Here is a 16,190-nt window from a genome sequence, read left to right on the forward strand (position 1 = left end):
ATTATATATTATATATTATATATTTATATATATAATGCATATTTATTAACTTATAATATATATATATATAATTTATATAAAATATACATAAATATCTATAAATATCTCTCACTGAGAAGATAACTTACAATGATACTAGAAGCGGGGCAGACGGGCTTGGCTCGGAGGCGAGGGAGCAGAGACTCGTGTTCCGATTCCAGCACCACTGCTATCATCTCGACGAGTTTGGGGGCACGAGCGAGGCCATATTTGTGACAAGCTATGGATTTGAGGGCGTCCAGATCAATGTTCTCTCCTCTGCGCGAGCGCTCAGAAAAAAGGGGAGGAGAGAAAGGGGAAGGGGAAGAAAAGAGATTGGGGGAGAGAGAGAAGGACTTTGGAAGTCCGTCACTGCTGCAACAGGTTTGTGTATTGTGAGGTCGGGGAAGATGAACAGTATTTTCTCCTGATAGGTATTACAAGGGTAGAATTGGGATTAAAAATATTGTAACGACGGATTTCAATGGAAGACTAACGGAAGGGGGTCTTTGTCTCACGGTCATAGTACATGGGGTCTTTTTCGCAAAACAAAGTACAGGGGGGTCTTTTGTCACAGACCCCATAGTACAGGGGGATCTTTGTAATTTACCCAAAAAACAATTAAAGAATATACAGAAAATTATAGCAATGCCAGTTTCAACTGTCGCCAGAACTTGGTCAGTTCCCGACATTGTCGTAGCAATGGCACAGTTGTTTAGTCTCAAAGTAGAAAACAATGAATAGTGTCTTCTTTTAAGGGTAGCTTTGACATTTTAAAAGTTTTAAGTGGCACATGTCATCACGGGATACAGAAATACAAATAATTGATGGACCGTTAACAGTAGGGATCTATTAGACACATTTTGAAAGTTCAGGTACTGCATAAACACGTTTTGAAGTTTGGGGACTGACTTAACACAACCCTAAAGTACAGGATACTACTGATCAAGAACTTTCCCTTAAAATTCTTGATTAGTACCCGTGGATCTAGTGTCACTTTGGTCCCCAAACTTTAAAATGCGACAATTCAATACCCAAGCTTTCAAAATGTGCCAATTTAGTACCTGTTGTTAACCATCCCATTAACCAACTGCTAAGTGGCACTCGAAAAGAAATAAATGCCCTTCAAGTGTCATTTAATTCTCTTTATCAATCATCCAAACATTGACAAAAAATGAATAATCCCAAATCTTTGCCTCTTCTATTCAAGAAAGTTTGAGTCACGTCTCAGTGGACATTCTAGTGACTTCAACTTTCTTAAATAGAAGAGACGAGGATTTGGGATTATTTATTTTTTGTCAATGTTTGGATGGTTGATAAAGAGAATTGGATGACACTTGAAGGGCATTTGTTTTTTTTTTTTTTTTTTTTTAATGCCACTTAACGGGTTGGTTAACGATAAATACTAAATTTACATATTTTGAAAGTTCGGATACTGAATTTTTGCATTTTAAAATTCGGGGACTAAAATGGCACTAGACCTAAAGTATATGATACTAATCGAGAATTTTCCCTTTTTTTTCTATAACATAATGAAAAGACCAAAAGAGGCATTCCCAAAAAGGTCCAAAAAATCCCAAATCACCAAACGGTCTTAATCTTTAAAGACATTGACCCCAAAAGCTTAATGTCTTCAAAACCGGTATTTAAAAAGACTTGTCGACACCCCTTGGTTTATTGTGAAAGTAATGAACCACCGTAAACCATGGTTTTTAAAATTGACCCAAAGACCAAACCAGTCGGGTCCGGTTACCGGGTCAAACGGTCTGACCGTTCAAACCAAATGATCGGCCCATTCTGACAAAAAAAAATTAAAAATGAAAACCAATCAAAACTGTTCGAACGGTTAACCGCTCAAGTCAGCAGTTTGCTGACCAAAATCAACGATTTTTTTTATGGAAAATCCAGTTTTGGGAAAAACCATGCCGTAAACCACTGTGTCAGTATATATGTAAGTATACTTGGTTCGATTATCGTGAAAGTAATGAATCAGCCCTCCAGATTGGGTTCTAAGTCACCTTTTCTAACGACTCTTCAGTTGTCTTGCCTTTAGAGTCGTGTTATGACTTATGAGTTTTGTAGTTGAGTGTAGGAGCGGTGTCTTGGTTTTTCTTATTAGTGTAGTGGTATCGTGTTAGTGTAACAGTGTGTTGTCTTCTGCTGTGTTGTTTGTCTGTGGTTGTTGTTGTATTAATGAAATCAACAAAAAAAAATCTCGTTCATTTTCACTGAAGATTGTTTTCTTTTGAGTTAAAGATTAAAAAACAATATCTAGAGCTTCACAATCATAGGCAAATATTTATCAAATACAGGGGGAAACTTTTTTTCAATCACCACATTACTGTTGGGCTCCCTCTATAGTGTATACAACAACAAAGTATGTGCGGCGGTATCAAGTAGAAAAGTTTTGGGACATAAAACAAAGAACAAGAACTTCATCTACATTGAGCTACGAAATGACAAAAACCCTTAATTCACCTCTATCTCCTCTTGTTATGCGGATATCAGAGTCAAGGTATGTGACTTCAAATTCACCACTTCCTGTATTGGATGGAGGCCTTAAAGCATCTGGAATCCGCGGCAACTCCAATGGTGGCAGCTGTGACAGGTTTCCGGTTGTCTTTACAGTTGTTTTCTCAAATACAATTTTCACCTTGGAAGATCCTATACATGTCGAGCATATAAAATAATATTTTCAGTATCTTAAGAATCTAAGAATAAAGGTAAATAAAACAGATTTTACATGTATTCCATTAAATATACACTACAGCTGTTGTTATAACCATGGTTTAAAATGTTTCTAATTTCCCTAATAAAACAGATTTTACTGGAATCGACATTTCCCCAATGAACACTAACAGACCTATGTGGAGTACAAGAGATAGTAAGTATCCACGACATATTTCCATTTTCACTTCCATGTTACTAGAATTGACATATTCCTTTTCAACACTACCAGTACTAATGTGGAGTATAAGAGATAGTATTTAACATAAGTTGGTGACAATATTGTAGATATGTGAAGTAACAAGTTATTGCTTACCTAAATTACAACTTTGAGCTAGCTCAATATTCATTTCAAACATGAAGTTAAATAATAGTTTTTGTTTCTATAGTAGATTATTTGGTTGATCTGTTACAACCATTTACATTTTTTATGAGTTTAAATTTTGCTTTAACTAATTCTACTAGCGGAGGGGGCCCTGCGTTGCAAGGGGCTCGCTCATAAACTATCAGGCTCGAACTCAATTCGAATTAGAGACTTGAGCTCAAGTTTGAGTCAAAATCTCATAAGTTCAAGCTCGGCTACCTTTGATTGTAGGTCTCTCAAGCAGCCGAGGTTCCGAACTGAGGTCTCCCTCAATTACCGAGGTGCCAATTCGGGGTCTCCCTCAGTTGCTGAAGTGTCGAGTTGAGGTTTCCCTAACAGGCGAGGTGTCGAGCTAAGGTCTCCCTTAGTTGACAAGGTGCCGAGATAAGGTCTCCCTCAGTTGTCAAGGTGTTGAGCCGAGATCCCCCTCAATGACCGAGGTGCCGAGCCGAGGTCTCCCTCAGTGATCGAAGTGTCGTCAAGCTCGAGCTCGATTTGAATTAAAGACTTGAACTTGAGCTCAGAAGTTCAAGCTCAGCTCGGCTCGAACTTGACCAGAGATGCTAAGCTGAGGTTTCCCTCAATTGGAGAGAGAGTGGCATTCTTGTAATTTATAAGGGAAGAGAGAGAGAGAGAGAGTTGGTAGGAGAGAGTGGCATTCTTGTAATTTGAAAGAAAAAAAAGCAAAAGAGAGAAAGTTGGTAGAGTGGCATTCTTGTAATTTCTATGAAAAAAAGGCAAAAAATACTGTTAGATTCCATTTCCCTCATCCTCATGTCTCCTTACATACACATTTCAGCTTAATATATTTACTAGCACAGGGGCCCTACGTTGCAGGGGCTCGCTCATAAACTATCAGGCTTGAGCTCTATTTGAATTAGAGACTTGAGCTCAAGCTCGAACTTGGCTCAAGACAAAAGCTCGGAAGTTTGAGCTCAGCTATCTTTGATTGCAGGTCTCTTAAGTAGTCGAGGTCTCCCTCACTTGCCAAGGTGCCAAATCGAGGTCTCCCTCAGCTACTGATGTGTTGAACTGAGGTTTCCCTAGCAAGCGAGGTGTCAAGCTAAAGTCTCCCTTAGTTGACAAGGTACCGAGCTGAGGTCTCCCTTAGTTGTCGAGGTGCTGAGCCGAGATATTCCTCAGTGACCAAGGTGTCGAGCCAAGGTCTCCCTCAGTGGTCGAGGTGTCGTCTAGCTCAACCTCTATTCGAATTAGAGACTTGAGCTTGAGCTCAGAAGTTCGAGTGCAGTTCTACTCGAACTCGACTACCTTTGATTGCAGGTCCCTAGCAATTGAGATGCCAAGCTGAGGTATCCCTCAATTGGAGAGAGTGTGGCATTCTTGTAATTTATAAGAAGAGAGAGAGATGGCATTCTTGTAATTTGTAAGAAAAAGAGAGAGAGAAAAAGAGAGAGAGTGGCATTCTTGTAATTTGAAAGAAGAAAAAAAGCAAAAGAGAGAGAGTTTGTAGAAAGTGGCATTCTTGTAATTTCTATGAAAAAAATGCAAAAACTATGTTAGATTCCATTTCCCTCATCCTCAAGCCTTCTTACATACACATTTCAGCTTAATATATTTATATAGATATTGATATAGATATATCATGAAGTTCTAGCTTAAGGTTTACAAGGCAACTTCAGAATGTATTCTTTTGTCTATAACCCTAGTTTCTAGTTTTGTTTAATAACATGGAATAGGATAATAATTTAAAAAGGTGCGCCTATGCTTCTTTTGTCATTTCATAAAATATCATTCTATATTTTGCATATTTTATAATGTTTTCACTATGTCTACAATATTTACAATATTTCCAATATTTCCGACATGTTTCTTATATTTGGATGACCGACATTTCCACCGACATCGATATTTTAAACCTTGATTATAACAATATAGATTTTTAAAATAAAGTAATAAACACCAAGAGTTTCAGGTAGCTGTGAATGAGATAAATGACTGAGCACAATAAGTAGAGAAAACCAACCTATGAGTTCAAATTTGTGTGCTAATGTAGCTGTCACATCCACTGGCGGAAGTGGCCATGGAGCTCCTAACTGAATCTCCACTATGTTGTCAAAATCTCTGCTTAAAATATCTATCCGTTGAAAAACCTGATAAAGAAACTTAGGTCAATTTTAACATATAAGGAAACCTTTGTACATTTCAATATTATTTCTTTTATCCATTAAATAAAACTTGTCAATATGATTGCAACATTCTTCAGCTATTACTTGGTGATAATTAGGAGGGACAACAGAAACAAGCAGATTAGACAGACCTGACCAAGAGTTATGGGCAGAAGCCTCCCTACAGGAGGGCCAGGACGGCTCCCACCTAGAGTACGAGATGAGAATGCACTGCTGTAGATTAACTTCCATCTCCCTTGGAGATTATCAAGATTATTGGTTGATAGGTCAACAAACCCTCCTACAGCTTCAAGCTCCTTGGCGGCATCATCTGCTTTTTTAAGATCTTCTTCATTTGCAGCAAGACCTCTGTTCAGCCCAGAAACAGCATTCTGCATTTCATCACCTCATATGCATTGAACTAAGAAGCTTAAGATACTTCAAATGCAAAATATCCATTGAAAAACATTTGTTTATATACTTGTATAAAATGCCCAACATAAATATCTGGTGAATTAATAGAGATAAACTTATTTCACAGATGAAGATGAGTTGGGAACTCAAATCAACCTAGCTCTACTGTTCCATGGAATACTTTTAAGTTGTTAGCTCCAATTTCTTCATAAGATTTGTGCTGAATAAACCAATTCTTGGATCATGCAATCATGAAAGAGAATTTTTCAATGGTAGTGGTATGATAACCCAGACTTCTCAGGTCCCACAACAACAATGACAATATCAGAAAGGACTAGGCAGTGTTTGGACTTACTAAGAGAACACTTCAAAGACAACCTAGCTCCCATTTTTATCTTCAATAGTTCCATTTACTAGAAGAACAAATTACAGAATAAGCACTTCACAAATTGGATCAACTTGAAATTCAATAAAAACCCGCTTAGGGATTTGCCGTGATTTCCAAATTGGATCAACTTGAAGTATTAGAAAGACAAAAGGAACCAAGCCCAAGTCAGACATTTAATTGCTCACCAGTAGTTTGAGCTTCAGGGAAGCTATTAGGTCAGGCTCCGCTGGAGGGGGGTCCAGAACCGGTGATTCGTAGAGGGTTGTCCTCCGAATAAGAGTTCTCTTCAAATGATTCGACTCCGACTTCTGGAATTGGAAAGGTGTTATTGCCTGTGCCTCCGGACGAAAAGGTTTGAGAACTTGGAGACTCCAAGTTGTATTTCGGTGATGGGTGTTCGGGAGAAAAACTGCAAGAGAAGATGAAGAATTGGAAAGAAGAGACGATGACTGCAGAAGAGAAGCCATCTGCAATTTTAAACTATGGAAGAGAAGAGGAAGATAGGAATCGGAAGATCAGAATTCAGAGAAATCTGTCCGGAATCAATTTCCGTTCAAAGAAGAGGTTTTTGCATGTTTGATTGTTTGGAAATTGGAAGCTGGAACAGGTGGCCTCACGAAGATGACAGAGTAGCTCCTTGGTCCAATAGACACTAGGTGTGATCTGGGGTGTGGGACCTATAGATATGGGGCGCACATCTCAAATCAAGAAGATGGGTGCCAGATCAAGTGGCTGTGGTTAATCACTTTATCTGGTAAAGCTCGGTTTATCAGTTCTAGATCAGCCCTTGCACGGTCACCACAAGTACAAGGATTAGATTTTCTATTTTCTATGCCATTCCTATGGTCTACCATACTCGTTAGCTTTTATCTAATATCTATAAATGGTTGGACCTTAATAACCAAGAAAAAGCCGTGAGGACCGGATCTTGCTGGAGGATCCAGACCAAGCTGGGAGAACCGGCCGGGCTGATTTCGTGATGGAATCTGGCATAAGGTTTCATTGGGATCGGATTTGGTCTTCACATAACCGTCCACATACCGTTCTCACAGCCCAATGCACGGCTGCGATGGGTTGTGAGGGCGCTGTTTGGACTAGGGGTGCTCACAAACTGAACCGTGGGGATTTTTCTTGGATCGAATCGGTATTATCGGTTTTTGAAAAACCGGTAACCGAAACCAGTCGATTAATTGGTTGACCGGTTTGGTTAACCGTCGGTTTTTCAGTTTTTAAATTTTTATAATATATATAAAATATTATATTTTAATTAATAAATAATATATCATATATTATAAATATATATGTAGTGCATATTTATTAATTTATAATATATAAAAAATATATAATACACATAAATATATAAAAAATATATAGAAATATATGTATACCGATCGATTCGGTTAACCGCCGGTTTTCTATATTGGTTAACCGAAACCGAACCGGTACCTTCGGTGTTTTAAAAACACCGAACCAAAATTGAACCGATTGGTTTGATTAACCGATTTTTCATTTTGGTTTCAATCAGTTTTTTCGGTCGGTTCAGATTTGAGTTTTTTTGCTCACCCCTACTTTGAACCAAATCCAAAATTTTTAATTAAACCGCACCCAAATTCGGTTTAATTAGGCCACACCATTTTATGGAGCAAGGTTTAGCTGAATGCTTTAGTTGTTTAGCGGGCTGTGGAACCAATAATAAAGGTTCCACGTCAGTATTAAATACATAGGGCCCATTAATTTATTACTAATATGGAACCTCATCATTGGTTCCCCTGCTAAAGCGTTTCAGCTAATCCAAATTCCATTTTATGACAATAAACCATTAAACCTTGACCTGAAGGAGCATATATATATAGAGAGAGAGAGAGACTATGGTCTTACTACAGTTATATATTGAAAATATGTCTATTTATCATTCATGGAGAGATGTTCCCAATATACAACTCTAGTGTTATGTGAGTAGGATTCTTGTGAGTATAAGATCTGAATTGATTTATGATTTCAATATAAAGTTGAAGGGTTGATACAAAGAATTGAACTGTTAACATGCCATTTGAAGGGTAAAACCAATAAATGGTTTCATTTTCAAGTCAGTTTTAAAATCACTATGACTTTGGGTGAATATAGGTTCTAGGCCAAATCTGCATTGCAATCATGGAGTATGAATGGATATTTATAACACTTTAAATTTCGATATTAATATATGTTACATAATCTATTTACCTTTTCATTGAATCATGTTTTAATGCAATTCTGCATTGCAATCATTGGCTCTTTCCACCACAGCAAGGATTTCTGCTCTTAATGAATCTCCAACACCAATGGAAGCATAGAAAAGAGCCCCAATTTTGTCATTCTCATCCCTAAAAACATTTTCAATACCTAAAAGTCTGGGATTTCCTTCACTGCTACCATCAAAATTCAACTTGATGAATCCATTAGTATGGGGAGACCAAGTAGGCACAACTAACTCCTTCAGTGGCTCAAAATTAGGGGTGTAAACAGATTGAATTCGAATTGAATCAGACAATATTTGAATTTGAATCCGATTAGAAAATCTGATATCCAAATTCGGTTCAATATCTAACAGACATTGAAAATTAATATTTGAATATTCGATTCAATTCAAATTCGATCAATTAATTATTTTAGGTAATTAATAAATATATAAAATAAATATTTTATTTATATAAAGTATATAAATTATTTATATAATTTAATTATCTTATATATAAATTGTATAAACCATTTAAATATTTTATATATTATATATAAAAATTAAATAATCGATTGAACTCGGATTCTTATCGAATTGAATAAGGTCATATCCGAATTTAAATCCGATTAATTATTTGATATGAATAGGATATCCGAATTCACCGATTATATCGAATCTCAAATTTAAAATCAGATTTTCGAATACCATTGACACCTCTACTCGAAATCAGCCACTTCTCTCCAATTCTTCCTCAAGTTTACCACAGGAATTCCATCAAAAAGTTTTAAAGTTGGGACATCCCGGTTTCAGAACATTGAATTAGGAGGTAAGTGGATTTGTGAATTTGGAATTGGCATTTTGGACTTATTTCCATTGAATTGGATCCAGTGGACTTAAAATGTGTTTATTTGGAGTTGGTTTTCAATCATGTAGCTAGCAGATTGTTGGAGATAGGGCATGAATGGGTTGGATCTGAAATAGATCCAGTTGGTTCGGACTTGTTTCCAACTCTCCATACCTCTAATAGGAAAACCCATCATTGGACAAGGATTTGGACATGGATATGATATGATTTGATGCATTAGGGCATGAAATGGACAACTCAATCTAAGGCACGGCCGTGCTCACCCAGCCCAAATCTAACAATAGGAATTTCATCCATATATGGGTTCTCTTTTCGGATAAAATTCAAATGCATAAAATGGATCAGGTATGGGTCCCTATGAGATCAAATAAGGACTAAAGCAAGCATTCAAACTTATTCCCCCATCAGACCAGATCTAGGCTTGGTTACGTTGAATCACTTATATACGACCCATGTTCATGTTCATGACATATGGTTCATCTTTATCTAGTTCATTTACACATTTGGGTTTGAGTTTGAAGGAAATGCACGTATTAAAATAAGATCCAATATTACCCATGACTACACAGTCGGATCCATTTTGACATATGGATCCAGATATGTTAAACATGGGTATGGAATGGATCGAGAGAGAGAGAGAGAGGAGTGATTAGTTTTACTGAGGCCCTTTCAACATGCAATTGGAAATGAACAACAACAGACGACACCTTTCTTGTCACTTTAATTCCTGAGAACTGGTCCATTTTGATTTCATATGGGATTTGGGTCCAACTCCATTTCACTCTTCACTAAACACACACAAACAGGTAGAAAAGAAACTTCATAGCCTAATTCACACTCCTAATTCAAATTCAAAAACTGTCCAAACACAATTATGGAAACGTAGATTTGAGTGAATTCAGGAAATATATGGATCCAGCCCATATCTTTTTCTATGTTCAAAGTTGAATGTAGGTCAGCCCAGCCCAAAGAGCCCATGCATCCATGCTCACAGTAGTGTCCCCCTCCCCCCCAATTACAAGCTACAAAATTAGGGTTAACCATGAATTTAACTGTTATTATGTGGGACCAGACATGCATTAATTAAAGCAGCATTTATATTTCAAAGTCAGATATATAAAATTACAACTGGCTTGGGTGTGGAGTCTAGACTTCTAGCTTCCCTAAATGGATCCAGAAGTTACATTTATATATTTATTTCTGTGTCCAGATATTCCAATTTATTCTCTACACCCACAGCAAAACAGGTCTGACATTGAGCTCACAGTGAAAAGCATCCGAGGAGATCAGATGCTTGTTATTAATTTACTAATAAGAATGTTATTTCCATTAAGACAAGATGTATCCCTATTAAGCAAACAATCACCTTATTTTATTACTACAGACTTTTCTATCATGTGAATGATCTAGAAAAAGATGACAGAAAGGAAGTGAGCAAGGAAAAACCATGGATCTGCAACATGAATAATGTTATCATCCTCATCGACATAATCAACCATCAATTTGGATTTGGACTTTCTTGCAGTGGGCTTGTTTTCTTCCTGATCTGGGTTTGGGCCAGACCTAGAGAAACCATACTGCTATAAAATCTGGTCCAATTGATGAATGGGCTGGACTCAAGTTTTCTCATTGTTACCCACCCAATCGTTGTTTGCCTTATTCTGCTATTCATATATATTCTTCCTTTTTCACATGTTATAGCCTCCCTTGTGCAACTTATATCCATCTTTGGGTCGGCTGCCTGTAGATAAATGGGCCTTAACTTGGGCCCTTTCAACACTGCTGAGAGCATTCCTGAACACCCAATCCATAACTAAAAGCTAGAAGAGAAGTGAATTATGAAAGGTCAATCTCTAATTATTAAAAGCGGTATATCATAGAAGTACTAACTTACTAGGATTACAAATTAATAACCATTAAATCTATGACCCATTAATTACTTAATGCAACATCACAGAAAAAATAAAAGAAAAACAAATTATAAAGTGAGAATAATAAGAAATTGGGCAATGCAGATTAATGCAGTTTTGAATTTGGTATCACATGATGATCTAATTGTTGTCCCCCTTATGATGCAATAGTGAGTGACACTAGGGCATACGTGCACCACATGTGACAGATCTAATTTAAAGCCTACTTTAATTCAAGCCTTGAGGCTACCAGAGCTTTGCTATTATTATAAAGAGATCAATAAATTACTGGTTGGGTCACTGACTAAGTCTACACAGTCTAGTGATAATGATTTGTATTGAACAAAAGCTTGCACATGCAGGAAGTTGGGGCCCACCAAATGATGGTCCACATTTAAGGCTTAAGAGGGCCCCCCTTAGGTCAGAAGTTAGTATGAAAACAATTCCACAAGGTTGAATTGATCTAAAGGAAATAAACATGGTAGAGGCATTTAATATTCAAAAAGTACCTGTAAATTGTAGGGTTGGTGATGATCAGACCAGTGGTCTGGTTGGGACTTGGGATTATCCTCAGACACCAGCTAGTTGATATTTCTTCTGGTTATGGACACCAGCTTCATTGTTTCTGTGGGAGGCTAGACTGAACCATGAATGGTTCTAGTTCCTGACTCGAGTGGTTTCAATTGATTGGCCCAATCAGAACTGTAAAATCACCATCCAACTAAGTAAAATTTGGGTGCCTGGCTCAGCTATGCTTCTAAAATGTTGACAGCATTGATAGTGAAAATTATAAATAATACCTTATGATAAAGCCAAAACATCAGCCTCAGAAGAGTCTAAATAGCAGAAGGATGGGAGTTTGGATTCACAATCGCCATTAGAATGGTTGAGGTAAAGTTATTATGAGGTTGAAGTTGAACAATTCTCAACTTTTTTCTGAATAATATATTACTGGTTATGGTGCTGTTATAAAGCCTATGAATTAACCCATTTAAGTTTTCACCCTTGGGATTTGGTTCAGCGAGGATGGTGAAAGTGAAATTATGAGATCCACTCTTTGAACGTTTGGATTCTAATTCAAGTAAAACCAAAGCAAATCTTGTATTGGAATGAACCCTTCATTTGCAGTTATGGTGACCTCACTTTGAAGGTACCATTAAATAAAGCACAATCCTTAGTCCTACATGACATCATTTAATGATGGCTTGCAAACTAGACCTCCTTTGAAGGGAAATTTTAGAGCCAGAGACATTAATTCAACATTCCAATATGATCATCAGTTGGGACCATCTGGAAGATATCACCTAACCAACTCCAAAGAGGCAAAGATGGAATCTTTGGAAAAGGCAGACTGAGTCAAAAAAAAAGGTGACAGAAAAAAGGGTGAATTTTGTTTTATTTTTTTTTTCTAAGGACCCATAATCATATTTTTCTGATTCATAGTTCTCTTGTTTGTTCCTCCACCCATAAAGCTCAAGTTTGGTTTCAAAAACTACTCTGATAGGTCAAGTATATGATGCAATTATTCGATTTTCCTAAGCCCAAACAAAAAAAATGTCGGCAAATTCCAGCCTACCAACTTTGGATAGTGCTAATTACCAAAAAAAAAAAAAAAAAAAGAAAACCTTGGATAGTGATTAGTGACACCCATTTTAACTTGTTCCTTGTTACAAATTTTTATATTAATATCCATCAAAGAATATGTCTTAAAATAAATGTTGGTCAAAACATTTTATTTTCCATAAAAAAAAATATTTTAAAAATATAATAATATTGGATAATTTGTATGAGAATTAATGAAATTCCACCCAAGTCCCCAACCCCTTCTCCAAAACCAAAGGAAGGACAAAAGAAAAGGAAAAAGGAAATTTAAAAAGGAAGTGTCATTGGCATAGGGCTACAAGACCCATAAATGGGTTTGGGACCCTCTGTATTCACCAAATGCCCAAGTTAGAAGATTGGAGCCCACATCTTAATGGTCTCATTGTAGGACATTGCCTGTCCTAGAACTCAATGTGATCAGATGACTTGAAAGCTCTAATATATACACTTATCTTTTAGGATGAAAACAAGAGAAGCAAAGCTGCAAATAGATAAGGGGTAGCTGGCCCTAAACTACCACCACAAATAATCCTAGCAAGGATGGAAGGAACTTCCTGCTCACAGACCTATGCTGGATCAAAAAGATGGCCCAGCTCCAGTACTCTGCTATTTGATTCCCATTCTGCAACTACTATGTACAAATTTTCTAGAACTCTTTTGAACTTTAGCAAAAACTGTTTTTATCCTAAAAGAATCCAAATGAATGCCATAAAATAAACGGTTTCACCACCCAATTAAGCTGGCTTTTGTCTGTCTGAAAATTAGATACTAGAAAATAAAAGGGGCCTTACAACCATGGTTATTTTTGTCAAATAAATTCTTGAATTTACATATATTCAATATTCAAAGATCATAACATTTTCCTTTTTTTTAGTTTTGTTTTCTCCTAATATATATTTTTTTATCTTAAGTGTCACATCCACTTAAGCAAACAAAAACAAGATTACCTTGTCTTTTATTGAATAATTGGACAAATAATCTGCACGTGTGATGTTTAACAAGAAAAATAAATAAATAAATACCATTATTAAAGGAAATTAAAGTTTCACTATATATTAGAGAGAGAGAGAGAGAGGACATAATGAAGGGTCACCCATAAATACAAACATGGTATGTCTTGTCAAGCATAATAGTACCTAAAGTAATGTCCAACAGCCATGTTAGGAAGATTGATTTTTGAAGCTGAAGTTTTTTATTTTTTTTATCTTCTTTCTTCTTTCCTTTGGTTTCATTAATTTTGGGGGGAGCAAGTCACATCTTTCTAGCAACTTTACTTCCTTATTTCTCCCAATCACCAATGGATGTCACTACACCTAGCCTTGCTAGTTATGCCCTAGCTAATCTATATATGTAGTCTATGAAAATGCTCTATCTATAGGGCTGTCCCAAATGAAGATTTGCATAATTTCCCTCTGAATAGCATTGATTGGATTGTTTCATTCTTTTGTTGCTAATCTCTTGGAACCCTAGATTGAATAGACAGCCTTAAAATGTCCACATTAGGACAAGTAGTTTGATTTGATGAGGAGGACCATTGCTTGGTGCAATATTAAAATCCTGATAAGAATGAGAAATTGGGCTTGAGTATGAGAACAGCCATTTGCATGAGGTTGCAAAGGCATCACATCGAATCAGATATAGGCAGATATAAATTTGATTCTTTCAATATTTAAGATCATATCCATTGGATTTTTATAGAATTTGGATTGCCAACAGATTGAATTCGGGTCACCCCTAAATGAGATCCAATTTGAATTCGAATTGGAACAATCGGATACCATTTTTCAGCCCCTAAAAAAACCAAAACTAGAGGTTAGGTCTGTATCCACTCAACTCCTCCCAAAAGCCCTATATAACCGTGGCCAGCATTAGGTAAATAGCCTTTTAGTTTGACCCCAAAGCCCATTCATGTATAGAGATTTCATTAATGAATATGATAATTTTGCTTTTGCTTAAATCAAACCCATGTTGGAATTTAGGGGTGACCCACATGAATAAATGATATTAACGGCCTTAAAGCCTATTCGACCCACATGAATTAATGATATTATACTTTTTTTAAAAAATTAAACTTAAATTTTTTTTCAAAATTAAAAAAGATATATCCAAAAATTTATTAATATCATACCATATATACATGTCTTATTTATACATACATACATACATCATCTAAGCCTTGTGGTCTTGTGGCCCTTGACCCAACTATATGAGGTCAGCTGCATGAGTCCTGTTTTGGTGTTCCTTTTTGTTCAATGTCATATCATTCATCATTAAAGCATAGGCACTTAAATAATTTCTTTTTACTTCCAATCAAGTCCTTTTTTGGTATATCTCTAGCTTTTCTAGCCCTTTCACCTTGTAATATAACACTTTTCCTCATAGGTGTTGTAGGTGATTTTTTATGTAGGCGACCAAACCATCTCAATTTCCTATATCTTGTTTTATCACCTATTAGAGCTATTTATAAGTTTTTTGGCCTAAACTTCATTTCTAATCCTAGCCTTTTTAGTTTTATTATTCATCCATCTAAAGTATTTACATTTCTGCCGCATTCATTTGTTTTACTTATTGTTTCTTAATTGTCAACATCTTGATCTATATAACACTAGTGTAAGAGCATGTTCTATACATGTGTGTAAATAAGTATTATCCATATGTGATATATGGTATTTGAATTTAACTTTTTTATGAACCACGTGGAACCCAAGACAAGTAACTGCTTTATAAAGTAATTAAGAATGGCAACAGAGTCGAGGATCATATTCCCCATCCCTAACCCCAATCCCCGTTGGGTAGGGGTGTTCACGATCTGGTTTGGTGCAATTTAGAGAAGTTCCAAACCAGACCAAACTGTTTTGGCATGGAAACCAAACCATTTTATTACAGTTTGGTGCAGTTTCTGAAATGGTTTGGAGAACTTTGGACCATTATTTGATTCTATTGGACTTAACCCAATTAGAAAGCCGAGATAACACCCCTAAAAATTAAAACTTAAAACTTAAAATTTTTATATCTATTATTTTATTATAAAATAAAAGAGTTTATTTTTATAATTTTATATATAATATTTATACAATATTTTAATATAAAATAAAGGAAAGGAAAGGTAAAGAAACCTTTACAAACCTTATATAGGTTTTGATACCTTTCCCTTCCCTTCCCTACCTTTTCCTTCAAACCAAACACAGCCTTGACGATCAACCCTACTGGAATTTGATAATTTCTCATCTAATGTAGCCATGCTTCTAGTTTCAGGGAAACAACCTTTACTGTCTTTTCATGGAATCAAAGATAATATACTACCAATCCTGCTTTGGTTTGGACATGGTATTAAGATAGATTATCAAGCTCTTAATGAATTAAGAGGACATTGGCTCAACGTAAAAAAAAAGGAAAGAAAATGCTTACAGTTGTTTATAAACTGTAATCAGTTGGCTTAGCTACATAAAAGAGAACAACAAGACAACATGCATCTAATCTTTTGAGTTCTGAACCATGAATGGCCAAAAAATTCACTGAAGCCCACATGTCGCTGGGCCACACCCATGATGGCCCAGCAAC

At 36.2% G+C, this 16,190-nt stretch overlaps 1 protein-coding gene across 1 annotated transcript; it reads right to left on the reverse strand.

The window, feature by feature from the left end:
* Window positions 1-2,316: 2,316 nt before the first annotated feature.
* On the reverse strand, window positions 2,317-6,654 carry LOC104602831 (plastid-lipid-associated protein 6, chloroplastic-like). Its single transcript, XM_010266678.3, has 4 exons — window positions 6,223-6,654; window positions 5,388-5,627; window positions 5,094-5,220; window positions 2,317-2,682 (listed from the first exon to the last, which is right to left on the reverse strand). The coding sequence occupies exons 1-4, from the start codon at window positions 6,502-6,504 to the stop codon at window positions 2,468-2,470; spliced, it is 864 nt and encodes a 287-aa protein (XP_010264980.1). The 5' UTR covers window positions 6,505-6,654; the 3' UTR covers window positions 2,317-2,467.
* Window positions 6,655-16,190: the final 9,536 nt, after the last annotated feature.

The sequence above is a fragment of the Nelumbo nucifera genome, chromosome 1 (genome assembly GCF_055504915.1).
Source record: "Nelumbo nucifera cultivar China Antique chromosome 1, China Antique-T2T, whole genome shotgun sequence".
Lineage (NCBI taxonomy): Eukaryota > Viridiplantae > Streptophyta > Magnoliopsida > Proteales > Nelumbonaceae > Nelumbo > Nelumbo nucifera.